This window comes from Entelurus aequoreus, linkage group LG09 (assembly GCF_033978785.1).
Source record: "Entelurus aequoreus isolate RoL-2023_Sb linkage group LG09, RoL_Eaeq_v1.1, whole genome shotgun sequence".
Lineage (NCBI taxonomy): Eukaryota > Metazoa > Chordata > Actinopteri > Syngnathiformes > Syngnathidae > Entelurus > Entelurus aequoreus.
The window spans coordinates 301,333-317,318 of record NC_084739.1 but is presented as its reverse complement, the minus strand read 5'-3'; the positions used below and the strand labels follow the sequence as shown (position 1 = coordinate 317,318).

Genomic DNA, 15,986 nt, shown 5'->3' with positions numbered 1-15,986 from the left:
ATATATATATATATATATATATATATATATATATATATACATACATATATATATATATATATATATACATATATATATATATATATATATATATATATATATATATATATATATATATATATATATATACATATATATATATATATATATATATATATATATATATATATATATATATATATATATATATATATATATATATATATATATATATATATATATATATATATATATATATATATATATATATATATATATATATATATATATATAGCAGTACTTAAAACTCTTTCATCAACTTTAAATCAGAAGGGTTCAATCTCTCTCCTGTGCTAATTTGAAGCCGACACAACAAACGCGCTTAGAGGAGATTATTTTTTTGAAAAAAGGTGACTGTTTTTACTCAACTTTTGTTTTGAAGGGGGAATTGCAAACTTCCTGTTGATTTTTGCTGGGGGTTGTGAGTGAATGAAATCTAGGTCTAAGTGAGACCTACATATAGGTTTTTGTTTCATGTCTCTACGACATTCCTACTGGGAGTTACAGGCAGTTTTGTCTGTGTTTTCTTCCTAGGGGGCGCTAGAGCGCAATTTTGAGTTTTTTTTTTTTTTTTTTATTAGATCGCAATTTTCGCCAGTCCTGATGTGTGTGTCCAATTTGGTGAGTTTTGAAGCATGTTAAGGGGGTCAAATTTCAGCTCAAAGAGGCGGCGGAATAATAATAATAAAACGCTAGAAATACAAAAGGGTCCTCTGTCCCAAAAAGGACTCGGTCCCTAATAATAATAATACCAATAAACCTATTTTAGTGATTAGACAAAGTTATACAAATTTAAAATAATAACACTTGAATATGTAAAATAATATGTATGCACGCACAACACTAAAGACTTTTACCATAGTATGTGGAATTAAATTGTGGAAAGGATTTAGTAAAGAAGTGAAACAGCGAACGAACATGATCCACTTTAAGAAACGGTTCAAACTACAAGTGTTTACAAAGTACAAAGAAGAAGAATACTGGTAAATTCTTTGAACTTGAGGGGGAAAAAAAGAAGATAGATATTATTCACCATTAGTGACTTACTTGGTTATGAAGATAACTGTTGTATTAATGCTACATTGATTATAATGTGTGAAATATTTGAGCTAAGTATATGCAGAGTACAGAGAGTGAACATATGGTTGATATGAAGTGGAAAAGGGGTAGGATTAAATAAGCATTGCTTCTTCCTACTCCTTTTAGGACAGGTTGGTAAGAACATTTAAAAAATGTGATGCATCATTTTGAAACTATACTGCATATGTTCAAATAAAACCAATCTGAATCCGAACGTCAACATCAGGATGTTACAACACATAAAATACAAAATTAATCCAAATGTACAAAACCCAAAAACCAGTGAAGTTGGCACTTATTTGGAACATCCCACAGGTGAACAGGCTAATTGGGAACAGGTGGGTGCCATGATTGGGTATAAAAGCAGCTTCCACGAAATGCTCAGTCGTTCACAAACAAGGACGGGGGGAGGGTCACCACTTTGTCAACAAATGCGTGAGCAAATTGTTGAACAGTTTAAGAAAAACCTTTCTCAACCAGCCATTGCAAGGAATTTAGGGATTTCACCATCTACGCTCCGTAATATCATCAAAAGTTTCAGAGAATCTGGAGAAATCACTGCACGTAAGCGATGATATTACGGACCTTTCAATCCCTCAGGCGGTACTGCATCAAAAAGCGACATCAGTGTGTAAAGGATATCACCACATGGGCTCAGGAACACTTCAGAAACCCACTGTCAGTAACTGCAGTTCGTTGCTACATCTGCAAGTGCAAGATAAAACTCTACTAAATGGCCAAAGCCATTTATCAACAACACCCAGAAACACTGCCGGCTTTCAACATGTGAGATCTGAGCCGAGGATGTCTTTGTGGCTTGTGCAGCCCTTTGAGACACTCGTGATTTAGGGCTATATGAATAAACTTGGATTGATTGATTGATTGATAACTGCAGAGAGTACCAAGCCGTTCATATTAAGATAAATGGGACTCACTGGTTCTCCTGGATGGATCCGGCCACGCAGTGGAAACGCTCGGGCACCGTCTTCCAATCTTTGGCCATTTTCACCATGCCGCCCGCGTCCAGCACGCCGTAGCCGAACAGGTGGTTGAACTCCAGGCCCACGCCGTTCCTCCTCCACTGGTGGACCTCGTCGTGGAGCTGGTTCCTCTTGGAGGTCAGCACCGACAGGTGCTGCATGTCTCTCCATGTTAGGTCCGGGCTGGGGGGGAGGGGGGGGGGACACACCAAAAAGGGTGGAGGTTAAAGTCGAAGCCTTCGCTCGCTCCCAACGGCGACATCATCATGGTGTGTGCGAAGCAAACAGTGTTTGCTAAGCTAGTGGGTGTCTGGTAATGGCGGTAGATTCTTGTCCGCACCTAAATGGGACCGTTTTCTTTTCGGGCTCCAGTACTCTGGAATGCCCTACAGTTAGAGATGCTACCTCAGTAGAAGCATGTAAGTCCCATCTTAAAACTCATTTGTATACTCTAGCCTTTAAATAGACCCCCCTTTTAGATCAGTTGATCTGCCGTCTCTTTCCTACTCAAGCCTACTACGCTACTGTATTTTAATGTTGGTCATTATGGTGGTACTTGGAGAGCCCAGCGTTTACTGAGGTGGTACTTGGGCGAAGAAGGTTGGAGAACCAATGGACCAGAAGACGAGGTGAGGACATGAAACTGTGCAAAGACATTAGAACACATGTGTCAAACTCCAGCCCGATGTGGCCCGCCACTTCATTTTATTTGGCCCTCGACAGCCTGGAAATGATATGTATCAATAAAGTACTGTAACTTTTTTTACTAATTGTATTCTTTCTTTCTATTTTGGGAGAAAACATATATATGTACTCCATGTAATCGCAAATGATGTTAACTTAAATATTGTCTAATTATGCAAAAATATATGATCAAACATTCAAATTTTTTTTTAAATAGAAATAAATACTAATAATAATGATTTCAAAGCGAGTTATCCATCAAATTGTGAAATGTAAAAGTAGCAATAGATTTCATGGTAAAATTGTGACATTTAGGGTTAGGGTTAGGGTTAGGGTTAGGGTTAGGGTTGGGGTTGGGGTTAAGGATAGGGATAGGATTAGGGTCAAGAAAAAGAGTTGGTTTAGGGTTAGGCATAAAGAAAGACAGTTGGTTAAGGTTAGGGTTAGGGTTAGGTTAGGGTTAGGGTTAGGGTTAGGTTTGAGGTTAGGGTTAGGGTTAGAGGGTTGGGTTTGGGGTTTGGGTTAGGGGGAGGGGGAGGGGGTGTGCACTGTCCGTCTACAACCCGTCAAGGTGACGCCCACGCCAAACGCAGGACCCCCCCGGACACCCCGAAAGAAAAAACTCAAAATTTGGTGTTAGGGTTAGGGTTAGGGTTGGGGTTGGGGTTGGGGTTGGGGTTGGGGTTGGGGTTAGGGTTAGGATTAGAGTTAGGGTTGGGGTTGGGGTTAGGGTTAGGGTTAGGCATAAAGAAAAATAGTTGGTTAGGGTTAGGCATAAAGAAAGAGAGTTGGTTAGGGTTAGGGTTAGGGTTAGGGTTAGGGTTAGGGTTAGGGTTAGGGTTAGGGTTAGGGTTAGGGTTAGGGTTAGGGTTAGGTTTAAGGTTAGGGTTGGGGTTAGAGGGTTAGGTTTGGGATTTGGGTTAGGGGGAGGGGTAGGGGGTGTGCACTGTCCGTCTACAACCCGTCAAGGTGACGCCCACGGCAAACGCAGGACCCCCCGGAGACCCTGAAAGAAAAAACTCAAAATTTGGTGTTAGGGTTAGGGTTAGGGTTAGGGTTAGAGGGTTAGGTTTGGGGTTTGGGTTAGGGGGAGGGGTAGGGGGTGTGCATTGTCCGTCTACAACCCATTAAGGTGACGCCCACGCCAAATGCAGAACCCCCCGGAGACCCCGAAAGAAAAAACTCCAAATATGGTGTTAGGGTTAGGGTTAGGGTTAGGGTTAGGGTTAGGGTTAGGTTTAGGATTAGGGTTAAGGTTAGGGTTAGGGTTAGAGGGTTAGGTTTGGGGTTTGGGTTAGGGGCAGGGGTAGGGGGTGTGCACTGTCCATCTACAACCTGTCAAGGTGACGCCCACGCCAAACGCAGGACCCCCCGGAGACCCCGAAAGAAAAACTCAAAATTTGGTGTTGGTGTTAGGGTTAGGGTTAGGGTTAGGGTTAGGGTTAGGGTTAGGTTTGAGGTTAGGGTTAGGGTTAGGGTTAGAGGGTTAGGTTTGGGGTTTGGGTTAGGGAGAGGAGTAGTGGGTGTGCACTGTCCGTCTACAACCCGTCAAGGTGACGCCCACGCCAAACGCAGGACCCCCCGGACACCCCGAAAGAAAAAACTCCAAATTTGGTGTTAGGGTTAGGGTTAGGGTTAGGGTTAGAGGGTTAGGTTTGGGGTTTGGTTTAGGGGGAGGGGTAGGGGGTGTGCACTGTCCGTCTACAACCCATCAAGGTGACGCCCACGCCAAACGCAGGACCCCCCGGAGACCCCGAAAGAAAAAACTCAAAATTTGGTGTTAGGGTTAGGGTTAGGGTTAGAGGGTTAGGTTTGGGGTTTGGTTTAGGGGGAGGGGTAGGGGGTGTGCACTGTCCGTCTACAACCCATCAAGGTGTCGCCCATGCCAAACGCAGGACCCCCCGGAGACCCCGAAAGAAAAAACTCAAAATTTGGTGTTAGGGTTAGGGTTAGGGTTAGAGGGTTAGGTTTGGGGTTTGGTTTAGGGGGAGGGGTAGGGGGTGTGCACTGTCCGTCTACAACCCATCAAGGTGTCGCCCATGCCAAACGCAGGACCCCCCGGAGACCCCGAAAGAAAAAACTCAAAATTTGGTGTTAGGGTTAGGGTTGGGGTTAAGGTTAGGGTTAAGGTTAGGGTTAGGGTTGGAGGGTTAGGTTTGGGGTTTGGGTTAGGGGGAGGGGTAGGGGGTGTGCACTGTCCGTCTACAACCCGTCAAGGTGACGCCCACGCCAAACGCAGGACCCCCCGGAGACCCCGAAAGGAAAAACTCAAAATTTGGTGTTAGAGTTAGGGTTAGGGTTAGAGGGTTAGGTTTGGGGTTTGGTTTAGGGCAGGGGTCGGCAACCCGCGGCTCCGGAGCCGCATGCGGCTCCTTGACCACTCTGATGCGGCTCAGCTACATACATGCCGACTCCCCCGATTTTCCCAGGAGATTTATGGATCTCAGTGTCTCTCATAGATTACTCCCAGGGAAACAATAATCCTATTTACACTCTAATTACTAAATAAAGGGCGTGCTCCAATTGCACTGCAGTAATTGTCCTCTATATCATTTACATACAGCGTGCCAGTCCAGCCACATGTTGCATGTTGTTATTACTTGCACACACAGTAGACAGCAAAGCATACTTACTCATCAGCCACACAGCTTACACTGACGGTAGCCGTATCAAACAACTTTAACATTGTTACGTTACAAATATGCGCCACACTGTGAACCCACACCAAAAAAGAATGAAAAACACATTTCTGGAGAACATCCCACCGTAACACAACATAAACACAACACAACCATTACCCAGAATCCCATGCAGCCCTAACTCTTCCGGTCTACATTATACACCCCCGCTACCACCAAATCCCCCCACACATCAACCCCCCCACCCTCCCCCACCCCCTCCGTGCGTTGGTTGAGCGGAAGAGTTAGGGCTGCATGGGATTCTGGGTATTGGTACCGTCAGTGTAAGATGTGTGGCTGCTGAGCTAGTACGCCTTGCTGTCACTTACGTGAGCAAGCTGAAATTGCATTCTGCGTGTGGTCGAGCAGGTACACTGCTAGGGCAGACTGTAGAGGGCGCCAAATGCAGTGTCATCACGCCCTGATATTCGGGAGTCTCCCGGGAAAAATGAGAGGGTTGGCAAGTATGACGCTATCAAGCGCCATTCATTCAAAACTCGCGGCTGCACTAACGTCAAATTTCCACATTAAAATGCGTGCTGGTACGTGTGTCGGAGACCCCTGGTTAACATAGCACAAAGCATTAAAGCTTTGTATGCGGTGTTTTTCATTTTAAATTTTTTTTGTGGCTCCCATTACTTTCTTTAATTTGTGAAACTTGCCAAAATGGCTCTTTGAGTGGTAAAGGTTGCCGACCCCTGGTTTAGGGGGAGGGGTAGGGGGTGTGCACTGTCCGTCTACAACCCGTCAAGGTGACGCCCACGTCAAACGCAGGACCCCCCCGGAGACCCTGAAACAAAAAACTCAAAATTTGGTGTTAGGGTTAGGGTTAGGGTTAGGGTTAGGGTTAGGTTTGAGGTTAGGGTTAGGGTCAGAGGGTTAGGTCTGGGGTATGGGTTAGGGGGAGGGGTAGGGGGTGTGCACTGTCCGTCTACAACCCGTCAAGGTGACGCCCACGCCAAACGCAGGACCCCCCGGAGACCCCGAAAGAAAAAACTCCAAATTTGGTGTTAGGGTTAGGGTTAGGGTTAGAGGGTTAGGTTTGGGGTTTGGTTTAGGGGGAGGGGTAGGGGGTGTGCACTGTCCGTCTACAACCCATCAAGGTGACGCCCATGCCAAACGCAGGACCCCCTGGAGACCCCGAAAGGAAAAACTCAAAATTTGGTGTTAGGGTTGGGGTTAGGGTTAGGGTTAAGGTTAGGGTTAGGGTTAGAGGGTTAGGTTTGGGGTTTGGGTTAGGGGGAGGGGTAGGGGGTGTGCACTGTCCGTCTACAACCCGTCAAGGTGACGCCCACGCCAAACACAGGAACCCCCGGAGACCCCGAAAGAAAAAACTCCAAATTTGGTGTTAGGGTTAGGGTTAAGGTTAGGGTTAGGGTTAGAGGGTTAGGTTTGGGGTTTGGGTTAGGGGGAGGGGTAGGGGGTGTGCACTGTCCGTCTACAACCCGTCAAGGTGACGCCCACGCCAAACGCAGGACCCCCCGGAGACCCTGAAAGAAAAAACTCCAAATTTGGTGTTAGGGTTAGGGTTGGGGTTAGAGTTGGGGTTGGGGTTGGGGTTAGGGTTAGGATTAGAGTTAGGGTTGGGGTTGGGGTTAGGGTTAGGGTTAGGCATAAAGAAAAAGAGTTGGTTAGGGTTACGCATAAAGAAAGAGAGTTGGTTAGGGTTAGGGTTAGGGTTAGGGTTAGGGTTAAGGTTAGGGTTAGGGTTAGAGTTAGGGTAAGGGTTAGGGTTAAGGTTAGGGTTAGGGTTAGAGGGTTAGGTTTGGGGTTTGGGTTAGGGGGAGGGGGAGGGGGTTTGCACTGTCCGTCTACAACCCGTCAAGGTGACGCCCACGCCAAACGCAGGACCCCCCGGAGACCCCGAAAGAAAAATCTCCAAATTTGGTGTTAGGGTTAGGGTTAGGGTTAGGGTTAGGGTTAGGGTTAAGGTTAAGTTTAGGGTTAGGGTTAGAGGGTTAGGTTTGGGGTTTGGGTTAGGGGGAGGGGTAGGGGGTGTGCACTGTCCGTCTACAACCCGTCAAGGTGACGCCCACGCCAAACGCAGGACCCCCCGGAGACCCCGAAAGAAAAAACTCAAAATTTGGTGTTAGGGTTAGGGTTGGGGTTAGGGTTAGGGTTAAGGTTAGGGTTAGAGTTAGAGGGTTAAGTTTGGGGTTTGGGTTAGGGGGAGGGGTAGGGGGTGTGCACTGTCCGTCTACAACCCGTCAAGGTGACGCCCACGCCAAACGCAGGACCCCCCCGGAGACCCCGAAAGAAAAACTCAAAATTTGGTGTTGGTGTTAAGGTTAGGTTTAGGGTTAGGGTTAAGGTTAAGGTTAGGGTTAGGGTTAGAGGGTTAGGTTTGGGGTTTGGGTTAGGGGGAGCGGTAGGGGGTGTGCACTGTCCGTCTACAACCCGTCAAGGTGACGCCCACGCCAAACGCAGGACCCCCCGGACACCCCGAAAGAAAAAACTCCAAATTTGGTGTTAGGGTTAGGGTTAGGGTTAGGGTTAGGGTTAGAGGGTTAGGTTTGGGGTTTGGTTTAGGGGGAGGGGTAGGGGGTGTGCCCTGTCCGTCTACAACCCGTCAAGGTGACGCCCATGCCAAACGCAGGACCCCCCGGAGACCCCGAAAGAAAAAACTCAAAATTTGGTGTTAGGGTTAGGGTTGGGGTTAGGGTTAGGGTTAAGGTTAGGGTTAGGGTTAGAGGGTTAGGTTTGGGGTTTGGGTTAGGGGGAGGGGTAGGGGGTGTGCACTGTCCGTCTACAACCCGTCAAGGTGACGCCCACGCCAAACGCAGGACCCCCCGGAGACCCCGAAAGAAAAAACTCAAAATTTGGTGTTAGGGTTAGGGTTGGGGTTAGGGTTAGGGTTAAGGTTAGGGTTAGAGTTAGAGGGTTAAGTTTGGGGTTTGGGTTAGGGGGAGGGGTAGGGGGTGTGCACTGTCCGTCTACAACCCGTCAAGGTGACGCCCACGCCAAACGCAGGACCCCCCCGGAGACCCCGAAAGAAAAACTCAAAATTTGGTGTTGGTGTTAAGGTTAGGTTTAGGGTTAGGGTTAAGGTTAAGGTTAGGGTTAGGGTTAGAGGGTTAGGTTTGGGGTTTGGGTTAGGGGGAGCGGTAGGGGGTGTGCACTGTCCGTCTACAACCCGTCAAGGTGACGCCCACGCCAAACGCAGGACCCCCCGGACACCCCGAAAGAAAAAACTCCAAATTTGGTGTTAGGGTTAGGGTTAGGGTTAGGGTTAGAGGGTTAGGTTTGGGGTTTGGTTTAGGGGGAGGGGTAGGGGGTGTGCCCTGTCCGTCTACAACCCGTCAAGGTGACGCCCATGCCAAACGCAGGACCCCCCGGAGACCCCGAAAGAAAAAACTCAAAATTTGGTGTTAGGGTTAGGGTTGGGGTTAGGGTTAGGGTTAAGGTTAGGGTTAGGGTTAGAGGGTTAGGTTTGGGGTTTGGGTTAGGGGGAGGGGTAGGGGGTGTGCACTGTCCGTCTACAACCCGTCAAGGTGACGCCCACGCCAAACGCAGGACCCCCCGGAGACCCCGAAAGAAAAACTCAAAATTTGGTGTTAGGGTTAGGGTTAGGGTTAGGGTTAGGGTTAGGGTTAGGGTTAGAGGGTTAGGGTTAGATTTAGGTTTAGGGTTAGGTTTGGGGTTAAGGTTATGTTTAGAGTTGGGGTTGGGGTTAGGGTTAAGGCTAGGGTTAGGGTTAGTTTATTACACTAGTTTATTACTGAGTGTAATAAACTGCGGTGCCGTTTTGGCATTTACAGTAATACACCGAAAAATCCACACTTGTTGATTTGCGGTTAAAAAAAAAAAATTTTCAAAAGACATCTCAGGTTACAAAATTTTAATGTAGAATTGCATTTTTTTTTTTTTTACAGTAAAAAAAACTAATGTAAATTTTACAGTAAAATTCTGGCAACTGAACTGCCTTTTTTTGTACCATAAAAACAGCAGTATCGGTTTTTCCATTTACAGTAATATACACTACATTTTGAGGTGATATTATTGCAATTTACCATATTTTTTTTACATTTTACTTTTTAAGAAATCAACTAAAAAAATGCATTAAAAAGCGTGTAATGATAGTATTCACTGTTAGACGCGGCCCTCCGGCAAAACTGGACAATCATGCATTACATACTATACATGACCTTTTGCACTATATTATTTTATATTATTATGTCTTGTCAACTTTGTACTTTTTTTGTTAATATTATTTTTTATGTCATTGCCTGAAATAAAAAAATAAAAAATAATTTTAAAAAAAATTGTTTATAAAAATGTGCTCACCGGTCACATGTCTTTCCATGTGTCATGATGTTATCATGTCTCTGCACTACAACATGGCAACAAATGGACGAGATGAGGACAATGGATGACATACTTTGCCTCAAGGGCCAGAGCGAAGACTCCAGCTGCCTCTGGAGCTGCTGCTGACGTTCCAGAGTGACGCAGTGTGCAGTTTCCATAAAGGTCTGTGGTGGCCTAAATGGAGGACAAAAACAAAATAAGATTAATTTTTTACTCGTTTTGTTCGAATAATTGTAAGTTGTCACAAAAAACTTTGTGTTGAAATGAGTTCCAGGCAAAAGGACAGGGGCTGTCTTTGAGGCCTACCAAGAGTAAGACTCGTAAAACTCCACTGTGTAGGGCGGTGGGGGGGAAGCAAGATGGTGTTCCTGTGTTCTTTCATGTATGGTAATCAACAGAAGGATGTTGTTCTGAACCCAAGGACTTCAAAGTGGACAGATGGCAGGATCTGCCCAATTTCCAGGCGAACTCTTTTTGAAGTATTTTGCACACTCTTTTTGAAGTATTTTACGAACCCTTTTTGAACTCCATCCATCCATCCATTTTCTACCGCTTTTTCCCTTCCCTTTTGGAGCCTATCTCAGCTACAATCGGGCGGAAGGCGGGGTACACCCTGGACAAGTCGCCACCTCATCGCAGGGCCAACACAGATAGACAGACAACATTCACACTCACATTCACGCACTAGGGCCAATTTAGTGTTGCCAATCAACCTATCCCCAGGTGCATGTTTTTGGAGGTGGGAGGAAGCCGGAGTACCTGGAGGGAACCCACGCAGTCACGGGGAAAACTTGCAAACTCCACACAGAAAGATCCCGAGGCCGGGATTGAACTCACGACTACTCAGGACCTTCGTATTGTGAGATAGATGCACTAACCCCTCTGCCACCGTGCTGCCCTCTTCTGTTTAACTATTTTATGGAACTCTTTTTGAACTATTTTACGACCTCTTCTTTTGAACTGTTCGGTAACCAAAGGCAACGCTGTTTACGACCCACTTCCCTCTGGAAGCAGCTGTGGTCAGGTGGGGGGAGAAAGTCAAATAAAGAAGGAGGAGTGCAATCTTTGGGCAGAGCGTGCTGAGACACTGTAAGAGGTTACAGGTCGACGGCGACTCTCCTCAATATATTGAGTCCAAATTGAATTCTGTCTCTGTTTGATTCTTTGCCTCTTGTCTTGTTTAATAGATGTCATCAGTGATTGAACCTGACACGTTTATATAAAATAGAACAAAAAAAAACAATTTCTAGCAGCATCGATGGTGTAACAATGAAACTATTTACACGTCAGTCCACACGTTATGTTAATATTTATTGAGCAAACCTTTCTGTGTGGCATTGGCTGCTTAATTAGAAGCAATAACAGCCTGGCTGCAATTAAGCGGAAACCCCGGGGAGGACCCTGACTCTGTCAACAGCCCAGGCTCATTTGCATAATTGCAAACACAAACATGGCTGCAGGGTTTTAGGACAAAGGGAAGCACAAAGGACATGAGAACACATGAGGACAGCTGACGAAATGAGCGCATGAGACGAGGCGAAGAAAGTCCACTTGAGGAGTTCATAAGTAGTGCATGACACAATGTGAATACATTTGATTTGATGAGTGCATGAGACTACATGAAGAAATTTGATTTGATGAGTGCATGAGACTATGTGAAGAAATTTGATTTGATGAGTGCATGAGACTACGTGAAGAAATTTGATTTAATGAATGCATGAGACTACTTGAAGAAATTTGATTTGATGAGTGCATGAGACTACGTGAAGAAATTTGATTTAATGAATGCATGAGACTACGTGAAGAAATTTGATTTGATGAGTGCATGAGACTACGTGAAGAAATTTGATTTGATGAGTGCATGAGACTACATGAAGAAAGTCGATTTGATGAATGCATGACACTAAGTGAAGACATTTTATTTGATGAGTGCATGAGTCTACGTGAAGAAATTTGATTTAATGAATGCATGAGACTATGTGAAGAAATTTGATTTGATGAGTGCATTAAACTACGTGAAGAAATTTGATTTGATGAGTGCATGAGACTACATGCAGAAATTTGATTTGATGAGTGCATGAGACTACATGAAGAAATTTGATTTGATGAGAGCATGAGACTACTTGAAGAAATTGTATTTGATGGGTGCATGAGACTACATGAAGTAATTTGATTTGATGAGTGTATGAGACTACATGAAGTAATTTGATTTGATGAGTGCATGAGACTACATGAAGTAATTTGATTTGATGAGAGCATGAGACTACATGAAGAAATTTGATTTGATGAGTGCATGAGTCTATGTGAAGAAATGTGATTTGATGAGTGCATGAGACTAAGTGAAGTAATGACATTTGATGAGTGCATTAGACTAAATGAAGTAATGTGATTTGATGAGTGCATGAGACTAAGTGAAGTAATGTGATTTGATGAGTGCATGAGACTACCTGAAGAAATGTGATTTGATGAGTGCATGAGTCTAAGTGAAGTAATGTGATTTGATGATTGCATGTGACTATGTGAAGAAATTTGATTTGATGAGTGCATGAGACTAAGTGAAGTAATGTGATTTGATGAGTGCATGAGACTACATGAAGTAATTTGGTTTGATGAGTGCATGAGACTATATGAAGAAATTTGATTGGATGAGTGCATGAGACTACGTGAAGAAATGTTATTTGATGAGTGCATGAGACTACATGAAGAAATGTTATTTGATGAGTGCATGAGACTACGTGAAGTAATTTGATTTGATGAGTGCATTACACAACATGAAGTAATTTGATTTGATGAGAGCATGAGACTACATGAACAAATTTGATTTGATGAGTGCATGAGACTATGTGAAGAAATTGGATTTGATGAGTGCATGAGACTACTTGAAGAAATTGTGTTTGATGAGTGCATGAGACTACGTAAAGAAATTTGATTTGATGAGTGCATGAGACTACTTGAAGAAATTGTGTTTGATGAGTGCATGAGACTATGTAAAGAAATTTGATTTGATGAGTGCATGAGTCTACATGAAGTAATTTGATTTGATGAGTGCATGAGACTACTTGAAGAAATTGTGTTTAATGAGTGCATGAGACTACGTAAAGAAATTTGATTTGATGAGTGCATGAGTCTACATGAAGTAATTTGATTTGATGAGTGCATTACACTACATGAAGTAATTTTGTATGATGAGTGCATGAGACTACATGAATAAATTCGATTTGATGAGTGCATGAGTCTACATGAAGAAAGTCGATTTGATGAGAGCATGAGACTACATGAAGAAAGTCGATTTGATGAGAGCATGAGACTAAGTGAAGTAATGTGATTTGATGAGTGATGAGACTACATGAAGAAATTTGATTTGATGAGAGCATGAGACTACTTCAAGAAATTTTATTTGATGAGTGCATGAGTCTACATGAAGTAATTTGATTTGATGAGTGCATTACACTACATGAAGTAATTTTATATGATGAGTGCATGAGACTACATGAAGAAAGTCGATTTGATGAGTGCATGAGACTACGTGAAGAAATTTGATTTGATGAGTGCATGAGACAAAAATGAGGAAAAATGAGGAGATGAGTACACGAGACAACTACACTACACATTGAAAGGTAAAGACATTCACCACGCCAGCCTCCGGGTTCCTTTTGCGTCCGTTGCTGAAGGTGGAGGCCAGAGTGGAGGAGCAGCTCTCGTCATAGAGCGCCGTGCGTCCGTCGTTGATGGCGGAGTTGATGGAAATGGTCCACATGCTGGAGGCGTAACCGTCACAGTTGCAGTCGTCGTAGCTACCGCCGTCTCCCGAGGCCCACACGTAGATGCTGCCTTTCCCTCCTCGGCCCTTGGAGGACGCAAGACGAATTGAGGAATGTCTTTAATTACTGGGACATGTCGGATGGAAATGTCAAATGGAAAATGCATCTCTACGGAACCATGGAAGGTCAGTTTATTCATTACAATATGCAAGAAGACGCTCCTTTTATTGGACGATAAAAAACCTGTGAGACAACGCGCCTCATGCGTGACATCGGTTAAGAATGTTCCATGCTGGCATATGATTCATTCATTAAATGTCTCACATAAATACCCTGATCAGGTGACCTTCTTTAGAATAAAATAAACATAGTAGCTGTCATGTCTGTGATCCTGTTTTGTTTAAGTTATGTTCTGTTTGGGTTTTGGACACTTAGTTCCTGCTTTTTCACTCCCTTGTTTTGTCACCATTAGTTTCACCTGTTTCACATTTTGAGTCACGCACCTGTTTTCACTAATCATGTCACTATTATTTAAGCTTTCAGTTGCCAGGCAGTCTGTCTGGCGACATTATCTTAACTCTGTTTACTTCTGTACCCTTGCTACTTCTGATACTCATGCCTGTTCATAGTTATGCTTCATGCCATGCCACGTAAATTTTGTTTGTTCATGTTACAGTTAGCGAGTTTTGTTTCATGTCCATAGTTTTTGCCTTTGTGCTAGTATTTTGTTTCATTAGCCAAGTTTGTACTTCCGCTTTTGTGCGCGCCTTTTGTTTGTTCTTTTGTTAGTGTAAAAATAAATAGGTATTTACCTCCAACTTTACTTTTCTGACATGACGTGGACTATGGATTGTTCGTTTTCCTGATATGCAAGTAAAGTTGGATCGGACATGGCTTGGAGGTAAATACTTGATTATTTTTACATTAACAAAAGGCCGAAGTACAAACTTGGCTAATGAAACAAAATACTAGCACAAATGCAAAAACTATGGACATGAAACAAAACTCGCTAACTGTCTCAACGTTGATATCTAACGTTGAATCCACGTCTTTGGTTGGGAAATGACCTAATTTCAATGGTCAAATCAACATCACATCCTGACATTGAATAAACGTCGTCAAAAGGTATGTTGTTTCAACGTTGTTGGTTGGAAAATGACCACATTTCAATAGTCAAATCAAGGTCACAATCCAACATTAATTAAACGTCGTCAAAAAGCATGTTGTTTCAACGTTGTATTTGTGTTGTAGAATATTGGTTGGAAAAATGACAAATTCCCAGCAGGCACGAGACATTGATACAACATTGATTATACATACATGTCCTTCAAAACTGCCTTAAAAACTACAATGCAAAAATAGTTGTATTTGTAAATTGAGACAACGTTGAATCCACGTTGTTGGTTGGGAATCTACCAAATTTCAATGGTCAAATCAACGTCACAACCTGACATTGAATAAACGTTGTCAAAAGGTATGTTGTTTCAACGTTCTTGGTTGGGAAATGACCAAAATTCAATGGTCAAATCAATGTCACAACCTGACATTGAATAAACGTCGTCAAAAGATATGTTGTTTCAACGTTGTTGGTTGGGAAATTACCAAATTTCAATGGTCAAATCAATGTCACAACCTGACATTGAATAAACGTCGTCAAAAGGTATGTTGTTTCAACGTTGTTGGTTGGGAAATTACCAAAATTCAATGGTCAAATCAACGTCACAACCTGACATTGAATAAACGTCGTCAAAAGGCATGTTGTTTCAATGTTGTTGGTTGGGAAATTACCAAAATTCAATGGTCAAATCAACGTCACAACCTGACATTGTATAAACGTCCTCAAAAGGTATGTTGTTTTAAGGTTGTTGGTTGAAAAATGACCACATTTCAATGGTGAAATCAACGTCAGAACCCAACATTGTTTAAACGTCGTCATTAAGCATGTTGTTTCAACGTTGTATTCGTGTTGTAGAATATTGGTTGATAAATGACAAATTCCCATCAGGCACAAGACATTGATACAACATTGATTATACATACATGTCCTTTAAAACTGCCTCAAAAACAACATTGCGAAAATAGTTGTATTTTTAAATCCAAACAACGTTGATATCTAATGTTGAATCCACGTTGTTGGTTGGGAAATGACCAAATGTCAATGGTCAAATCAACGTCACAACCTGACATTGAATAAACGTCGTCAAAAGGTATGTCGTCAAAACGTCTCAATTTACAAATAAAACTATTTTTGCATTGTTGTTTTTAAGGCAGTTTCAAAGGACATGTGTGTATGATCAATGTTGTATCAATGTCTCGTGCCTGCTGGGAATTTGTAATTTTTCAACCAATATTGAACAACACTAATAGAACATTGAAACAACATGCTTTTTGACGATGTTTAATCAATGTCGGGTTCTGACCTTGATTTGACCATTGAAATTTGGTAATTTCCCAACCAA

The 15,986-nt window shown here is 43.2% G+C and overlaps 1 protein-coding gene across 1 annotated transcript in view; it reads right to left on the bottom strand.

Moving 5' to 3' along the window:
- The window catches only part of LOC133657044 (neuroendocrine convertase 2-like), a 75,410-nt gene that overhangs the window by 9,394 nt on the left and 50,030 nt on the right, over positions 1-15,986 (bottom strand). Inside the window, exons 9-11 of the mRNA XM_062057928.1 lie at positions 13,398-13,613; positions 9,840-9,940; positions 2,055-2,282 (exon numbers count right to left, since the gene is read on the bottom strand). Of these exons, the coding sequence (XP_061913912.1) occupies positions 2,055-2,282; positions 9,840-9,940; positions 13,398-13,613 (545 nt within the window). The remainder of the gene's footprint in view (positions 1-2,054; positions 2,283-9,839; positions 9,941-13,397; positions 13,614-15,986) is intronic.